The following is a 19,768-nucleotide window of genomic DNA, read 5'->3' as shown; positions in this document are numbered from 1 at the left end:
AATGTTAGCTATTGTCAGAGACTGAGAGACGAAACACCAGACAGACAAACCTGGGGCCATTGGTCTATGTATGGTGTGATCATTCGTAGTCTCTTTTCAACAGCACTTCGGATAAATGGTCTCGTTTTGGGTCTGAAAAAACATCAATACAATATGTGAAATAAAATTATCTTTTATCATGGTAAACACACGAAATAAACATAGTCAGATACATAATCCATATGTATAAATATATACATAATTAATAATGCATAGAGCACATGATTGGATAATTACATGCATACAGAGATGCATAAATAGATGGAAAATATCAACCAAGTCTATGTTAATCGGTATTTGTCGAGGCTCTGCTGAGACAAATACCGATTAATTAGACGAGGTTGGTATTTTCCATATTAAAAAACATGAGTAGTGAATTTTATTTATCCTATAACACTTCTAAAATAACATTTTAATTCAATCTTTAGTGAATGACAGTACTAAAGTCGCCGCCATCGGTAATATGACATCATCACGATTGTGACAAATTAGTTTGATGTCACACATTTTAAGTAAATCTTTCAAAACATTACTCTCAGGTACACAGGTCTTGTTGGCTTGTAAACAAATCACCGATCCACAGCAACATATTACCTAGAGACCGGGTTAATACATTAAATTATCACATGGGTTTATGACATGGATATCATGGGCAAGTTATATTAATAAATGGAATCTACTCAACCCATTTGTTCAGAAAGTGACTGTTATAGATTAATAGAATCTATCATCATTGTGAAGTATAGACAAGACAATTGCAACCCGAGGGACAAAATGTTTTTTGTGAGGGCCGAGGTTTACCGAGGCTGGTATAAAAACAGTTTGTTCTGAGGTGATTGATTCTTTTTCTTGCCCATTTAATTTCAGTAACAAAACATTAATTTTGTAAAAGACAGTTTGTTTGTTGTAAAATGATTTGTAAATATTTTACCTACAAACTCATTTAATCATATGTGGGGAAATATAGCCCACCTCATGCAACGACATAAAAATGTAACAACTTACCAATAAATATAAAGTTGAAAATATTAATTTGTTTAAATATTTTTAAAACAATGATACAACGAGAAATGGCAAACAGAATTCTGAAAAGCATGAGTTATGATGTCAATCGTTGTAAAGCACAAGTTACGACATCACGCGTATGTAGAAATCGTCTAGCCCTCGAGTCGGACAGATTTATCTAGCCTCGTGTCAGACAGATTTTTCTAGCACCGTGCAAAAGCTGGATAACTTTGTCCAGTGGGCAAGAATATGTATTATGAATTACATATACAGATACAGATTAAGGACTAATGGAATTTTCATCTTATACGGTGTGATATTTTAAAACTAATCAAAGCAATTTGTTTTTTTCCTTTAATAATACATCTGCATATTTTAAATCACAGCTATTATTTACAGTCTGTTTGTGTCAAATAGGTACTAATGAACTGGGGCCTAATTCACTAAACTCTCGCAACTTTGCGATCTCGCAGTGCAATGCTAAAATACTTGCAAAGAGGATGCTTTGTTGTCTAGCAGAGCCTAAGAGACCTTTGTGAATGAGTCCCCTGGCATGTAACTTTATACAAAAAATGCTGAAATATGTATAAAAACATAGTAAGTTTTAAGCCTATACCAACTCCCATTTAAACTTTTTTTTATAAATTCCTATGTCAAAAAAAAAAATCAATGTCAATGCAAATTACCATCAAATTATATGGATTAAATCTCAATTTTAATACAGGGATGAATGCAAAACTGCTGGAAGAGCCAATTTAGGCAATTGCACCTGAAGTAATACTGGTAATCAATATTTTGAACAAAGAAACTAAAGGCAGATCAGCACGTGGAAATGACGTACCGGTATCTTGGCTGTTCCACCAGTTACAAAAAGAAAATTTCAACGAATATTTTTTTCAGTATCACATCACAATTTTCTATGTAAGTTTCAGAGATCACTACACAAGTCTAAAACATTAAATAGTAGTTGCTTATCAATTTTTAAATGTCGCTAATCAAAATTTTAAAAACCAAATATTCTGTGAATTTACTTTTCACCCTTTGTCTTGAGTTCCTCCACTTCTGCCTTCAGTATGTTAGCGAGCTCCTCATTGGCCGAGGTGTAGAAATACTCTATCAGTTCGACTCCTCCACGTGGAAACATGCCGTGAGCGACGGAGGTATACCCTTCTACTTCAGCACCTACAAACAGTATTTTAGTCAGTAAAACATCAGGGCCGTAGCTAGTGGCGGTTAAAAAATATATACTGGTTATTGATATGGACATTTTAAGCATGTAACCTCCCTGAAATGGCTACAAGATGGTATTTCAGAGCCTCTAGATTCTAACATGTCCTGGAAGGACATGCCCCCGGACCTCCTAGTGAATTGTGTCTTCCATGCTTGTTTGTTCTTCAAGAATTCATCTGCCCACACACAAAATATCCTAGCTAAGGCCCTGAATATTCAGCTGAATTCATCTCTAAATAATGAAAGATAAAAAAAAAAAAAGTTAAGTTTGTTTTGTTTAACAACATCACTAGAGCATATTGATAAATCAATCATTGGCTAATGGATGTCAAACAATTGGTAATTTTGACATATAGTCTTAGAGAAGAAACCTGCTGTATTTTTTCACTAGTAGCATGGGATCTTTTATATGCACCATCCCAAGACAGGACAGCACATACCATGGCCATTGATATACCAGTTGTGGTGCACTGGCTGGAATGAGAAATAAGACCAATAGGTCACCGAGGGAAATCGATCCCAGACCAACCGCACATCAACATAGCGTGTTACCACTGGGCTACATCCAGCCCAACAGATACAAACAAAACAATCTACAATAGGCTATTAACACCACTCCTACAAATGATAACAATCTACACCTACAAATGATAACAATCTACACCTACAAACAAAACAATCTACAATAGGCATTAACACCACTCCTACAAATGATAACAATCTACACCTACAAACGATAACAATCTACACCTACAAACAAAACAATCTACAATAGGCTATTAACACCACTCCTACAAATGATAACAATCTACACCTACAAACGATAACAATCTACACCTACAAACGATAACAATCTACACCTACAAACAATAACAATCTACACCTACAAACGATAACAATCTACAATAGGCTATTAACACCACTCCTACAAATGATAACAATCTACACCTACAAACGATAACAATCTACACCTACAAACAATAACAATCTACACCTACAAACGATAACAATCTACAATAGGCTATTAACACCACTCTTACAAATGATAACAATCTACACCTACAAACGATAACAATCTACACCTACAAACAATAACAATCTACACCTACAAACGATAACAATCTACAATAGGCTATTAACACCACTCTTACAAATGATAACAATCTACACCTACAAACGATAACAATCTATACCTACAAACGATAACAATCTACACCTACAAACGATAACAATCTACAATAGGCTATTAACACCACTCCTACAAATGATAACAATCTACACCTACAAACGATAACAATCTACACCTACAAACGATAACAATCTACACCTACAAACGATAACAATCTACACCTACAAACAAAACAATCTACAATAGGCTATTAACACCACTCCTACAAATTATAACAATATACACCTACAAACGATAACAATCTACACCTACAAACGATAACAATCTACACCTACAAACGTTAACAATCTACAATAGGCTATTAACACCACTCCTAGAAATGATAACAATCTACACCTACAAACGATAACAATCTACACCTACAAACGATAACAATCTACACCTACAAAAGACAACAATCTACACCTACAAATGACAACAATCTACACCTAAAAACGATAACAATCTACACCTACAAACAAAACAATCTACAATAGGCTATTAACACCACTCCTACAAATGATAACAATCTACACCTACAAATGATAACAATCTACACCTACAAACAAAACAATCTACAATATGCTATTAACACCACTCCTACAAATGATAACAATCTACTCCTACAAATGATAACAATCTACACCTACAAACGACAACAATCTACACCTACAAACGATAACAATCTACACCTACAAACGATAACAATCTACAATAGGCTATTAACGCCACTCCTACAAATGATAACAATCTACAGCTACAAACGATAACAATCTACAGCTACAAACGATAACAATCTACAGCTACAAACGATAACAATCTACACCTATAAATGATAACAATCTACAATAGGCTATTAACACCACTCCTACAAATGATAACAATCTACACCTACAAACGATAACAATCTACACCTACAAACGATAATAATCTACACCTACAAACGATAACAATCTACAATAGGCTATTAACACCACTCCTACAAATGATAACAATCTACACCTACAAATGATAACAATCTACTCCTACAAATGATAACAATCTACACCTACAAACGATAACAATCTACACCTACAAACGATAACAATCTACACCTATAAATGATAACAATCTACACCTATAAACGATACCATTTTAATGAAATGAGTGAACAGTTTTGGTATCTGACCAGCGAAAGCGACTCGGATACCAACACTGTTCACGAGTTTCATAAAAATGGTATGGCAGGCAAGCTAGTTTAGTATTTAATTTTTTACAAACCAACTGCAAACATGCCGCAATGCAGAAGTAAGAAGATGTCTAGACCTACTACATGTTGTTTTTCTACAAATTGGGTAAGCAAGTGATCTACATCACGCCAATATTACACTAGCTAGATAATGAGTGATTGTTATGACATGAGCCATATCTCACACTGGTGTGTAATAATATCATGTAACTTTCAACATTTCAGTAATCATTAGATAGTCTTATTTCAAAATCTATAAATGTAAGTTTTAGTAGATGTGTTGACCTCTTTACCATCAAGTCTGGTTATTTCCATCCTGGTTTGAAAAGAACTCACCTGCTGCCAGAGTTTTCTTCGTCCACCCGTGTGACGACACAAAGTTTGAAAAGAACTCACCTGCTGCCAGAGTTTTCTTCGTCCACCCGTGTGACGACACAAAGTTTGAAAAGAACTCACCCGCTGCCAGAGTTTTCTTCGTCCACCCATGTGACGACACAAAGTTTGAAAAGAACTCACCTGCTGCCAGAGTTTTCTTCGTCCACCCGTGTGACGACACAAAGTTTGAAAAGAACTCACCCGCTGCCAGAGTTTTCTTCGTCCACCCGTGTGACGACACAAAGTTTGAAAAGAACTCACCTGCTGCCAGAGTTTTCTTAGTCCACCCGTGTGACGACACAAAGTTTGGAAAGAACTCACCTGCTGCCAGAGTTTTCTTCGTCCACCCGTGTGACGACACAAAGTTTGAAAAGAACTCACTCGCTGTCAGAGTTTTCTTCGTCCACCCGTGTGACGACACAAAGTTTGAAAAGAACTCACCTGCTGCTAGAGTTTTCTTCGTCCACCCGTGTGATGACACAAAGTTTGAAAAGAACTCACCCGCTGCCAGAGTTTTCTTCGTCCACCCGTGTGACGACACAAAGTTTGAAAAGAACTCACCCGCTGCTAGAGTTTTCTTCGTCCACCCGTGTGACGACACAAAGTTTGAAAAGAACTCACCTGCTGCCAGAGTTTTCTTCGTCCACCCGTGTGACGACACAAAGTTTGAAAAGAACTCACCTGCTGCCAGAGTTTTCTTCGTCCACCCATGTGACGACACAAAGTTTGAAAAGAACTCACCTGCTGCCAGAGTTTTCTTCGTCCACCCGTGTGACGACACAAAGTTTGAAAAGAACTCACCCGCTGCCAGAGTTTTCTTCGTCCACCCGTGTGACGACACAAAGGGAAGTGATGCTTTCAAGACTTTAACTCTAATCTGGTGGTCTTCTTCCTCAAACTGGTTTGAACTGGCACTGAGGAGAAAAAAGAAGTTAAAATAATTAATGTAATCGGATACAGCAATAAAATCGTGTCGAAGCACTAAAATTAACATGAATAGTATTTTTCCAAAATATTTCCCTGATACTTCTCCACATAGGCTACTTTTATCAAACCGCAAATATGGATTTTTATATGCACTTCCCAGACAGGACAGTATATACCACAGGTTTTGATGTACTAGTTGTGTGACATAGGTCGGAACAGGAAAACACTTATCCAGTCTGAGGTTGGTTTTACCATTGAATCAGTTTAGACAAGTACTGCCACCTCTATGCAAGCATTATTTAAAGGCAATAATGAGAATGTAATAAAAACATTTATCAGTAGAAATATTCAACTGAATGTTTCTCACTGTTCTGTGTTGTGTTCTGTTTCTAAATCGGACGATGTTCCACTTGTAGTAAGACCACGAGACACAAATAATCTGCTTGTGCTGAGTCCATTTGCAGAAAGTCTTTTCGGGCTGAGTCTACATACATGAATCGCAGGCTGCACTGCTGTTCAAAATATAAACACATACAAGCTGTTAGAAACATTTGTTATAACCAACAATCACTTGTTCATTTTCCTAAAACCACCAATCACTACACCAGTTAGCATAATATAACTATAGGGGTGGGGTGTGTGGAGGAGGATAGGATACAAATGGAGCCATGGTATATTAATAGATAGCTTGAGTCACCTCCAGCCCTACCCCTTACTGATTTTGATGTGGGCAACACATATCAATATCAATAACCAGGAAATGTTTTATTTAACAACACACTCAACACATTTTATTTACAGTTATATGGCGTCGGACCACACAGATACTGAGAGAGGAAACCCGCTGTCGCCACTTCATGGGCTACTCTTTTCGATTAGCAACAAGGGATCTTTTATATGCACCATCCCACAGAAAGGATAACAGAAAGGTAACTGCCAGATCCAGCCATGCTGGGTTTTATTATGATGTGCAGCTAACCCTAACTCTGTTTATTTTTGTTTAATGACACCATAAGATTGCATTGATTTATTAATCATCAGCTTGGTAATTTCAACATAGTCTGAGAAAGGAAACCCACTTCATGTTTTAATTAGTAGCGAGGTATCTTTTATATGCACCATCCCATAGATGATAAACAGCAGAGAAAGAAAGAAATGTTTTATTTAACGACGCACTCAACACAAACAGCAGAGAAACCCCTCTAAACCGGACACCTTCAGTGCCAAGTAAAATATCCAGTTTTAAGGACCATGAAAAAGTCCAGTTTTGAGGGAATGTCCAGTTTTAAGGACCTTGAAAAAAGTCTGGTTTTGAGGGAATTTGAAAGGTTTCACTGTATCAGAGATTATTAGACTTTTGATGTTGTAGACTGCCAATCTGTTATCTGAGGAATGATCACAACGAAACTGGTTTGTTGCCCGACTGTCCAAGATCAGACAGACACATACTACTAGTACTTGGGGCGGGACCTAGCTCACAACTAAAGTACTAATCAAAATTATACCCAGGTGATTTTCCAATCTTATATATTATTTATGAAAATCTCTCAAATAAAAACCATAAAAATGTGTCAGTATTATCATGACCTGTTATGGTATTCAAACAACCAGTACCTAAAATGACAATAAATGATCTGTTATAGATAGAAATACGAGATTTATTAACAATTTTACTGCAAACATATATAATATGAAACAGACTATAACACCCAGTTTGATATTGAACACGCCTGAGACCACCTCTCTGCTTACCTTAGTATTTGTGATTTCACCTGTCAAGTGTAATCAATATAAACCTGGGAGTTATAGTCTGTTCCAAATTACATATGTTTTGCAGTAAAATTGTAAATACATCTCATATTTCCATCTATAACAGGTCATTTATTTTCCTTTTTACTACCGGTTGTTTGAATACCACAACAGGTCATGATAATACTGACACATTTTTATGGTTTTTATTCCAGGGATTTTCATAACCAATATATAAGACTGAAAAATCACCTGGGTATAATTTTGATTAGTACTTTAGTATATCAAAGGCTGTATTATGTGTGACCTGTCTGTTGGAAAGTACATATAAAAGATTTCTTTGTACTAACAGAAAATGTAGTGGGTTTCCTCTGTCCTAATGCATTACTGGTATGTGGTAATGTATTTAGGAGTCCGTCAATCGTGCAAGGGCATTTTTTAATGTTTTTAATTCTGCCTAGCCAGACCACCACCACTGATATATCGAAGGCCGTGGGGTGGTACATATAAAAAGATTCCTTGCAACTAACTGAAAAATGCAGCAGGTTTTCTCTCTGAGACTATATCAGAACAACCAAATGTTTGACATGCATAAGCTAATGATTCATAAATCAATGTATAATGTGAAATGAAACCAAAATTAGACATTTAAAATAAAATTTAAATAAAAGAAATTAATTTTTTTTAATTGAATAGATTTTAAGTTTTTTAACGTGCAACGAGATGAAACTATAAACCAGTTTCATCGATCTCGGATTTAGTTAGTGACATATGGAGCAAAATGAGACAACTTAACACTGCAAATGCAAAAGTTGATGCCTTGGGCTATTTCTCGTTCATACCAAAAAAAAGAAGAAAGAAATGTTTTATTTAACAACACTCAACACATTTTATTTACGGTTATATGGCATCAGACATATGGTTAAGGACCACACAGATTTTGAGAGGAAACCTGCTGTCGCCACTTCATGGGCTACTTTTTTTCGATTAGCAGCAAGGGATCTTTTATTTATGCACCATCCCACAGACAGGATAGCACATACCATGGCCTTTGATGTATCAATTGTGGTGCACTGGATGGAGCGAGAAATAGCCCAATGGGCCCACCGACAGGGATCGATCCCAGACCCACCGAGCATCAAGCGAGTCCTTTACCACTGGGCTACATCCCGCCCTTCTGCCTTACAGTGCAGAGGCCTAATTGACAATGGTCTCTTAGGCTCTGCTAGACAACAAAGCATCCTCTTTGCAAGTATTACAGCACTGCACTGCGAGATCGCAAAGTTGCGAGAGTTTAGTGAATTAGGCCCCAGCTTCTTAATAAGGTATGGCCTGAAGTGCTCCTTTCTAGACAATGTGGTATGGGTGTTCTTTTTCAATTCTAAAACAAAAATACATTGGAATCATGCAAAAATTCCCTTCAAAGGAACAAGTCAACACCATGACATTGGAAAAAGGATAATGTTTATTTTCTTCGCATTGCTCAGTATATATATATATATATATGCATAAAATAAAATAAAATGAAAATATGCCATCATCATCACTGTCACTATTATCCAAGTCCATCCAACAAAGAACATTTACAGAAAATATTTTAACAAGTTGTGAAAGAAGAAAAAACCACCTATGAATAGTGCATGTATGTGTAAGGTGTAAGGCATCAGTGCACATTGCAGTCGAAACAACACAACGAAAAGTATCATTACTAAATAGAATTATATATATTTTACATAAAAAATAATGCTCATTGATAAATGTTTTCAATAAAAATTACATTTCAATAATTTTAATACATTGTAATGCACGGTTACATTTCTGAACTATGATTTAATAGGTTTTATTTTTTAACGCTTACGCTGGTACATTTTTCGAAGGGCAGTAAACACCTTCCTCCCCATAAAACACTCTTTGTATCTGAAGCCAAACCACATCCCACTGTAGGCGTATGAACTTCATGGATGCAGGGATTCTAGAATTTTTATAAAATCCACTAGCCATGGGATCAGTGATTTAAAAAGGAAAAGAAGAAAATGTTTTATTTAATGATGCACTCAACAAATATTTTTTTACAGTTATATGGCATCAGACATATGGTTAAGGATCAAACAGATATTGAAAGAGGAAACCTGTTGTCGCTACTTCATGGGCAGCAAGGGATCTTTTATATGCACCATCCCACAGACAGGATAGTACATACGACAGCCTTTGTTACACCAGTTGTGGAGCACTGGCTGGAATGAGAAATAGCCCAATGGGTCCACCGACGAGGATCGATCCTAGACCGACCGCGCATCAAACATATGCTTTACCACTGGGCTACATTCCACTCATTGGGGGTTTGGGATGGGGCAGGATATTCATATTTACAAAACAGACTTATCTGCAACATTTGACCAAAAACAATTTACTTTCCATCAGGCATGGCAACAGTAGTCATTTACTAGCCAAACATTGAATATCACTAGCCATGGGAGTGGGGCTACCATAATATAGCTCGGATCAGCTGTTACAATGTATTTAAGACTTTATTTGAGACTGCACCATAGGAATCATCTGTACTAACTGTAAACCAACCAGGGATGAAGGTGAGGTAAGGAAATTATATAGGAAGTGCTACCTACAGTCTCTGTGTACTGCATTATTCAATATACACTGTACTTTGTGAAAATCATTTCACACAAAAAAAGAAAGCGGAGATATCTGAAAAGTCACATGCCTGGTTGTTATATATCCCATCTCTTCAGGCTGAAAATCTCTCACACGGACGAGTGCCCATGTGGCATTGGTCCACAGACACTAGCCCACACTCTCCAATCCTGTCCCACTTTCGACACTCTGCGACAGCAAACGTGGCCCAGTGCAGTGGATCTAAGGGAGAAGCTGTGGGGACCGGCGACGTCGCTAAGGCTGACTGTGGACTTCGTTCACAATACCAGACTACCCATCTAACATGGCCAGGATCGCAGAAGAAGAGTTATATATCCTACTTGTTATTCATATATTTTTTTAGCATAACTGAATTGTGGCAACATAGATGTATAACTCAGAAACAAAAGCAAAAAAACCCCACAAAAAACATTGGTTCTTTTTTTAGCTAATAGTAGTCATTTAAAATGTTTTAAAAAACATCCTGCATAGTGTAAAGTTTAAATCACTTAATCTGTGTGATCCTGCCTTTAGTAGCTAAAGTGTGCCATGTGATCCTGGCTTTATGAACTGACAAATGAAACAATTAAAAATGTACAATACAGGTTCATGTTCATGTATGAATGTTTATATTCACTTTTTTTCAAATATTGAAACAAACATCCTTAAGAGGCATTTTATATGTCAAGCAAATCATTACACCAAAGCAAAAAAGGAACCATTAAATACAATAATGGTGAGGTTACCGTTTGAAGAGAGTGCGATATACAAACATGTGTTAAAGAGACTGTCCCGAGTCTGCTGCCATTGTAATGTGTCCCACTAACAACCCCTGCAATTTCCCACAGCAACCGGCAATGTTTTAATTATCCACAACACTTTTTTGCCTTGGACTATATTCAGGTTTTTTTTTTTTGGCATATGTTTTTGCCGTGGACATTTTCTTAATTGCAGGGGTTTACACTAATACAGTTCTAAACCAGAAAACGTGTTTAAATGTGTTTTCTAGTTGTTTAATGGGCTTTGTTATGGAACATTTTATAATGGCATACAAATTAGGACAGTCAGTTTAAGTCGTGACTGGACTACTGCATCATTTCTGACTTTGATGCTGATGTTACTTGATCCTTAACCTCATACAGTCTAGCCAACAGACTACTCATCAGATCAAATGTGTTCAGTGCCTTCTCAAGAACCTTGACCCTCTCGTCTTTAGTCATGGCCGACAATGGTTGCCCGGCAACAGACATACTGAAGTCCATTTCACTCTCAGGCTTTTTTTTGTCTTTGCCTTGCTGCACATTACTCAGCTCCAGGTTATAGTGCGCCCGGGACATCTCCAGACCTGTGCGAATTGGTTCCAGGTATTCTTTCTCCAGTTTGTCAAACTTGCTCCAGATGCCAGTGAGGTCCTGATGCGGAGGATCCCTGAGGACGAGGAAGCGGAGGAGGTTGAGGACAGAGATGATGCAGTCAGAGTTCTCCATCAGATCCGTCGTCGGCCCGTCGGGTAGAGTCATCGCCATCTTCAGAAGGTTCTCCAGCTGCGGGCCGACGAAGCAGGCAGACGGAGACTTCTCCTGCAGGTTTCTGTCCACCTGATCCTTCAGGAGCTGGACGGTGTAACCACGGACACCAGAGTGAGAGCACAGACCAAAGACCTTCTTGAACAGCGTGTACTGGCCTTCGTGAGAGAACATGGTGATCAGTTTGGGAAGGATCTTGACAGCACACTGACGTAGTTCTTTCACTGGACACATGACCATGATGTTGATGAGGGCACGGAGAACTGGAGTGAAGGATTCGTTGTCCTGTAAGCTTCTATTGCACACAGACTCGCGTGGGATCAATTCTACAAGGGCACGGAGGAGATGAAGACCCTTGTACACAAGAAGGGACTCGGTGGTGTCCACAAGTGGCAATATGAGAGGAAGACAAACCTCCAGAATGTGTATGTGAGTGAATACCGATGGCAGTTTTTCAGCACCAAGATGCTCCACATGAACAAGGTACGCTAGACATGACAGGGACAGTTTGGAAAGGTTCTTCTGAAATTTCCAGTTCTGGACTTTGTCCTTGTTTTTAAGTCTTGAAGATCTACTTGACTTGGAATTCGGTGATTTGTCTCTCTTATTCTTCTTCAGTTCAATCTCCTCGTTGTGTTTATTCTGGGAGTCCATATCATTATCAGCACTTTGATCCTCAGATCTCTTCATGTCTCCCCTGTCTTCACCCTCAGCCATGTTCACATCATCCTCTTTCTCCTCGACTACATTCTCATCATCTTCTTCCTCTTCCACTACATTCATGCCACCTTCTCTGAGGTACACGTCCATCAACTTATGAAAATCAGTTTCCAAGTGAACCAGCAGTTCCATCACCGTCTCGGCTAAAAATCTACTTCTAGATTTTGCCTTGGATATGGTCACATCGTAACTAAGGTCCAGAAACACCAAAGGGTGATTTAAAGTAGACATGAGATGTTTCTTAAGAACGAACACCTGGGGGTCTAACTGGTCATCTCTCTCCATCCTCCTACTCACAGACACCTCTTCTGCAAATGGTTTAACGAACTTGAGAAAGGCATCTACAATGTCGCAGATTCTTTGAATGTTTTCATCTGCATCCAGAACGAGCCTCTCTTTGCCTTCTAAACATCCGTCCTCGGGTAATGGCAGTTGTTGAACGTGAGCGGACAATGTTTCCATGGTGATATCAAGAGAATGAAACCTCTTCCTTGGTAGCTGTAGCAACGTCTTCTGAATCAGCTCCATGAGAGTCTTGTACTTGATGTCATCATTGAAACAGTCTGCTTGCTCTAAAAGAGCCAGCAGCATTTCCTTGGGTTTCCCCGTCCTCACAAAATAGGCAAGACATCTTTTACAGGCATCAAAAAAGCCCGGTGTTTGTTCATACGTCTCCTTGGTAATATACTTCGACAGTTCGCTGGTTAGTTCCCAGTAGAGGTCCTTATTTGAAAACTTCTTCTCCAAGATATGCGTCTTCAGCCCTCGGTCGTCACTGTACTGCAAGCATTCCTTAATCTGTTTAAGGAATTTTTCAGGGTCGTCGATTCTTTTCATAACTGGAGGATCCTGATCAGTTTCCATGGTTACAATTAGTAGGATTAGCTCAGCATTCAAAAGGTCAACGTTTATGCACAAGGATCTGGAAAAAGAGAGAAAAGTTACTTGTTGGCTGTTTTGTAATGTACACTTTACATAATTTGATACAAAGAAGACTAAGCAAGTTAGCAAAAAAAAATGTAATTTTTGACTTGATTAGACACACAAATGTTGTCTTTCAACATGGTATGTTCATAGCTCCATTATATAGTAGGGCTCGAACACAAGAATTTGTTACGTACGACACTTTTTTTGTTTTTGCCATAGGCAGAATGCTCACCGACAGCAATCACTGCCATCAGTCAGGCCTTGACCGACGGCAATTCATATTGCAATTACGGCAATTGCAGTCAGTGCCGCCATAATTTTCGAGCCCTGTGTATGATTATTAATTACAATAAATATTGAAAATGTATTAGAAATTGTACACTAATACAAAGCCAACAAATAAACTTCTCCCTTTAAAACATATAAATATTTGACTTAAATATTAGTAAACATTAGTGGTCCTTCTTTGATTGATTAGAATAAAAATACAAAAATTAATTTTAGAAACCCATTGATTTGTTCGGTTCTACCAATGGAATGATTGATTATAAAAAGCCATCAATTGTCAAGGAACATGTTAACTGTAATTTTTCTACAGTTTATACGATAGGCTTGATGTAAATATGCTGGAGTTTGGACTTGTCTTCATGTGTACAGACATTGAATACATAGAGGCTATTTCATGGGGTTTTTTTTCAAATATGATTTTTATGTCAACGAGTGATGTGTGAAAACCATATTTTCATGAAATGCAAAGCAATGAGTAAAAATATGGTTTTCAAACATCACAAGTTGACAGAAAAATTGTAGTAGAAAAAACACCATGAAATGGTCTATTTATTAATAAAATATTATATATAACGCCATAATATATTTCTTCCAGTTGAACCTTTGTTGAAAATGTACTTGACCATGTCATAATTAAAAGAAATATGAATAAAAAGTATCTTTATTTAATTAGTAATTACTTAATAATATTGCTGTACAAACATATCTGACAAAATGGTCTTACCAAAAACCCATAAATTATACATAACAAATCGAACAGCAAGTTTAAAGACTTACACTCGTTGAGTCTAAACGACAGGACATTGTGTTATCATTATTTAGCTTGCCAGTTTTTATTCAATCATTGAATATCACTTTTATGGTTTCTGTAGATCTATGTATTTCATTGCTATGTATATAATAAATGTACATATTAAATGTAGAATATTAGCAATGTGTGGGCTCTCTCCCTGGGAACACAATATAAAGTTTGTTTTGTTTATCAACACCACTAGAGCACATTGATTTAATAATAATCGGCTATTGGATGTCAAACATATGGTCATGTTGACAGTCAGAGAGGAAACCTGCTACAGTTTTCCATTAGCTGCAAGGGATCTTTTATATGCACCATCCCACAGACACGATAGCACATACCACGACCTTAGATGCACAGTCCTAATAATTGAAATCCTTCTGAAGTTCATATAATTCTAACTCAGGGTTCGAACTTAACGGTTGCCCGATCGCCCCTGGCGACTGAAAACGACGATGGGCAACTAAAAACCCACAGTAAGGTTGCCCACCTGGCGACCTATTATTATTATTTTTTTTAAATCAATAATTAATAAATAAATAAAAGTACAGCTATGTAGCCTACTTTACACCATGAAAAAGTGTATGTCTGCTTTTACATATAAACATATGACCAATATAAGAATAGGTGTAAGGTAAGTTACCCGGTAAGTGGCATGTAAAATTGGGCATAAATTCATGTCGACAAGATTCAGCCCTGGTTATGTGTACACGTCATTGATCGTATCCACTGAACATTATATTTTAGGGTTTTTTTTAATTATTATTATTTCATTGAGATGGGGTGGAGGAGGAAGGGGTTGTGTCGGTTATACCAGTGCTCAACTTTTGGTGAACGCAAGCATCTTTGTTTGTTGGAAATACCACAAATGTATTGACAGTGACAGTGGGTTGTCACAGTGGCGTGTCTGTTATTTATTTAAAGAGTAACCGAGAAGTAGTCGAAAGTTTCCGTGGTATAATATCCGCCCGGTCCCCTCCATTATTATTTTGGGTTAGGGGTTAGGGGTTAGGGTTAGTTCATCAAGATAAACGTCTCCGGCACGATATTTATTATTGTGATGTTTATTGCTGTGCCGTAACGTTTATCCATTGGATCGAATTTTCCATTTGCAATCACGATTTAATAAAATCAGGCATATGTGCTTTATTTAAGAGCCTCAACACGTACAACAACATATTTTAATAAATTTTAGACAAAAATATTAAGTACAATACCTTTGGTAACCTTTCCAGGATTAGATGTTTGAAGATGACACATTTAAACATTTGAAAACTATTTTTATCCTGGCACATCGAAAATGCGGAATGAAAATTTTGCGGAACGAGAATTATTCGTATCAAGCATTTTACGTAAAAAGAAATATTGCGGAACTGAATGGAATTGATTATTAAATGTATTTATTTTGTTATTTTTGTTTCTACATATGTGCTTTGTGTGGGTTGCATTATATGCATTGTTAATAATATTATCACATTAAAGTTTTGGGGTGTATTATTCTTTTTTATTATTATTAAAAAAATAATGATTGTTAGTACAGGTCATTACTTATTTTAAAGGCCTTCATTTATTTACTTTTTCCAAAATTATTATTTCCTTTAGTAATTGTTTTTAAATATTATTATTACAGGCCATTGCTTACATGTGTTTCAAAGGTTTTTTTTCTTCTTTTTTTCTCTTCTTTTTTGTTTTAATTTTATTTATTTTTTTTAGCCATAATTACTGGTCATTAGTTATTTTAGGAGTTTTATTCAGTTAAATTTAATTGTTATTATTAATTTATTATCAATTAATTGATTTTTAAACAATATTATTCATTAATTAAGTTTATTTATTTATTATTATAAAACGTGATATTCCATTAAATATCGTGGAATAAACTCGTGAACCCGAGACGAATAATAATAAAAATAATCCGATTCCACCAACAGTTTTCAATCACATTTTAACTATGCTCACAATGGCCGGCGGGAATATTCGAGATTTTGTTCGTAACTGAAAATTGGATTAATGCAGGATTACTATTTGGACAAACTGTCTATTTATGCGTAAAACGTGACTCGGGAAGTTTTCTTTATACAGTAAGTGTTTATATTTATTGCTACATCTCATATTTCGCCACGAAATAATTAATTCCATGGTTGTATCGATTCCGCCTGAAATCTGGGCGGAAACTGCACGCTTGTTTTTGCTATTAACATTGTAAACATCGGGTCCAAATAAATGTCAAAATGTTAAAAAACGGACCGTAGATGTTTACCGTGGTGAACTAGGGTTAGGGTTAGGGTTGGAGTTAAGGTTAGGGTTAGGGGAGGAGGGGGGGGGGGGACCGGGCGGATATTTTTCCGTTTCCGTTACAATACCGTAACTTGTATAAGACGAACAGAGTTTGGGACGAAATGAGTTGGGGGCGAACAGACTTGGGGCGAAATGTCATGCATGTTTTAAGTATGAAACATTTGATTTTAGTAAACAACTTTTCTTTTACGTTACGACATCGTACTTCATAACAACACAATTTACAGAATGTTTTTGCACAGTTATGGTTGAGAATAAAGCAACTAAATACCTTTTGTAACTACAACACTAATGTATCGCAAGGACGCAGCCATGATTTCCTCTTCTTTATTGATAATTCCTCCTTTATTTAACACTAATCAATAACAGAGTTCTCTCCCTTAAATCATGTTTTAGTTTTATTAAAGGGGAAACTAAACTCTTATATGAACCTTATGTGACGGAAAGATGCATACACGGACCACCAACACATACTGACACTTTAAAGGGACATTACCGAATTTGCTGCAATGTTTAAGATGTTATCGACTAACACTGTAACAGAGACTTTTTAACAACTATAGTTACATATCAAATATATTTTTTCTGCATAAAATATTAGTGGCTGTATATTAAATGTGTTTCTGATCATTTACGACAAGGCGCTTCGCTTTCATCAACCTGGCTTGTAAAACAACATAAATGACTTGATAATATAATAAACTATTTAACTAAATATATTTCAATTTGCATTAATAAAACGAAAATCTTTCTTTAAAAAATCCAAAGAAAAAAATGCATACTTATTAGGCCTATTGGTAGGGTACGTTGGAGTGATTTTAGATGGGAAATAGGGCGTCCACAAGTCCAGAATATTGGACTCGAGTACTCGAGGGTCAAACTCGACCCGGACCCGAGTATCCGACACTTACTACTAGATGATAATGAAACTAAAGAATAAAGTAAAATATATGCATCTTAATTCCAGCGCTGAACATGAATCCGAAATCATTCCATTGAATTGCATTTAGAAACCGGTTGATACGTTCAGTATTATGGCGGATGGACAGCCAGATTAAAAACAGAAACTAGTGCATTATCATATACTATACGCTGATGATATGGTGATTTTTTCACAAACGGCTGAAGGTCTTCAGAAAATGTTAAACACTTTACATTACTATAATATAAAATGGGGTTTGTGTCTTAATGTTGAAAAAAACTAAAATAGTAGTTTTCAGAAAGGGTGGGTGACGATATGATTATGAAAAATGGTATTATAATGATTTGTTACTCGAGGCTGTAGACCATTTTACTTATCTCGGATTAGGTTTTAATTATAATGGTAAATTTACGTATGCGGTCAATTTATTGACAGATCAGGGACGAAAAGCCATATATGCATTAAAGAAAAATACAAATAAGTTAATGTTAAACCATAGGTCTTCTTTGTCTTTATTTGATACATACACAGCAAGTATTTTGAATTATTGTGCCGAGATTTGGGGGTTTTACAAGGCAAACTCTATAGAGAATTTATACATAGAATTTTGTAAGAATATTCTAAATGTTAAAAGTTCCACTACTACTATTATGTTATATTTTGAATTAGGTAGATATCCCCTTTTGTATACTCGTATGTATCGTATGATAAAATATTGGTTTAAATTATTGAACACAAAGAATTGTATCTTGTACTTTGCATATGTGGAACTTAGATCAAAATGTGATACAGGTACTAACTGGGCAAGACAAATAAGGCAAAAACTGTGTTCATTAGGTTTATATGCACTGTGGTGTAACCAAGAAACATTAAACTATAATTTTCATTTGTCATTAACAAAACAGAGAATTATGGACCAGTGTAAGCAAGATCTTAATGGGCTCCTGGACACGTCTATCAAATATTCATATTTGTATAAATATTTAGTAAAAGAGCTTATTTTACAAAATTACCTGATGAAACCTATTCCAAGTCTATATAAAAAATGCATTACAAAGATAAGATTATCATCACATAGTTTAGCTATTGAAGTTGGTCGCTATCATAACATAAGTAGATCTAAATGATTGTGTGTCTTGTGTAAAATAGGTGAAATTGAGGACGAGTTTCATGTGATATTATGTTGTCCCTTTTTCAGTGATTATAGAATATTATATATCAAGAAATATTATAGAATCCATCCATATATGTTTAAATTGATAGAATTACTATCAACTAACAATGTAAATGATTTATGTAAATTAGGAAAATATCTGTTCAAAATGTTTAAAAGACGAGAATCGATAGTTAATAGTCTATATACAGAGTTCTATACAAAAGCATTTATATTTTCCGTGTCCTTTTTATGCCAACATCTTCCATTGTGTCATTGTTGTATATGTATTTGTATGACTGATGAACTGTAAATGTTCAAGGTTAATAAATGAATTGAAAAAAAAAAAAAGATTATTGTGTAACTTGTATTACTGATTAGTTACTGCTGAAATTAATTATCTACACTGGTACGGGTACTCGAGCACAATACAGAATGATTTACAGTAATAAAGCATGACGGATGATAATGTCCATTACCATTTTAGGGGTGGCAGGTATATTCCAATATCCTGTGATGTTGAAAAATACCGCCTGTACGTAACTTTGTGTCTAGACGGCGGTTATTAATGGCTTGTCTACCTACCAAATATAGGCCTACACCTGTCAACCAGGAATCACAGGTGGAGGCCACTGAAAGTACCTGTAGCATTTAATTTGCACTCCCCAAGAATATGCACTCCCCAGTCATTATTATACGTATAATTTGCATTCCCCCAGTTAATATTATACTTATAATACGCACTCCCCCTTGAATTATTTGCACTCC

The 19,768-nt window shown here is 36.2% G+C and overlaps 1 protein-coding gene across 1 annotated transcript; it reads right to left on the bottom strand.

Annotated features, from left to right (window-relative positions):
- Positions 1 to 10,090: 10,090 nt before the first annotated feature.
- On the bottom strand, positions 10,091 to 17,268 carry LOC121388123. Its single transcript, XM_041519348.1, has 2 exons — positions 17,197 to 17,268; positions 10,091 to 13,538 (listed from the first exon to the last, which is right to left on the bottom strand). The coding sequence occupies exon 2, from the start codon at positions 13,478 to 13,480 to the stop codon at positions 11,456 to 11,458; it is 2,025 nt and encodes a 674-aa protein (XP_041375282.1). The 5' UTR covers positions 13,481 to 13,538; positions 17,197 to 17,268; the 3' UTR covers positions 10,091 to 11,455.
- Positions 17,269 to 19,768: the final 2,500 nt, after the last annotated feature.

The sequence above is a fragment of the Gigantopelta aegis genome, chromosome 14 (assembly GCF_016097555.1).
Source record: "Gigantopelta aegis isolate Gae_Host chromosome 14, Gae_host_genome, whole genome shotgun sequence".
NCBI lineage: Eukaryota > Metazoa > Mollusca > Gastropoda > Neomphalida > Peltospiridae > Gigantopelta > Gigantopelta aegis.
The sequence above is the reverse complement of the archived record's forward strand: the minus strand, read 5'-3'. Positions and strand labels throughout refer to the sequence as shown.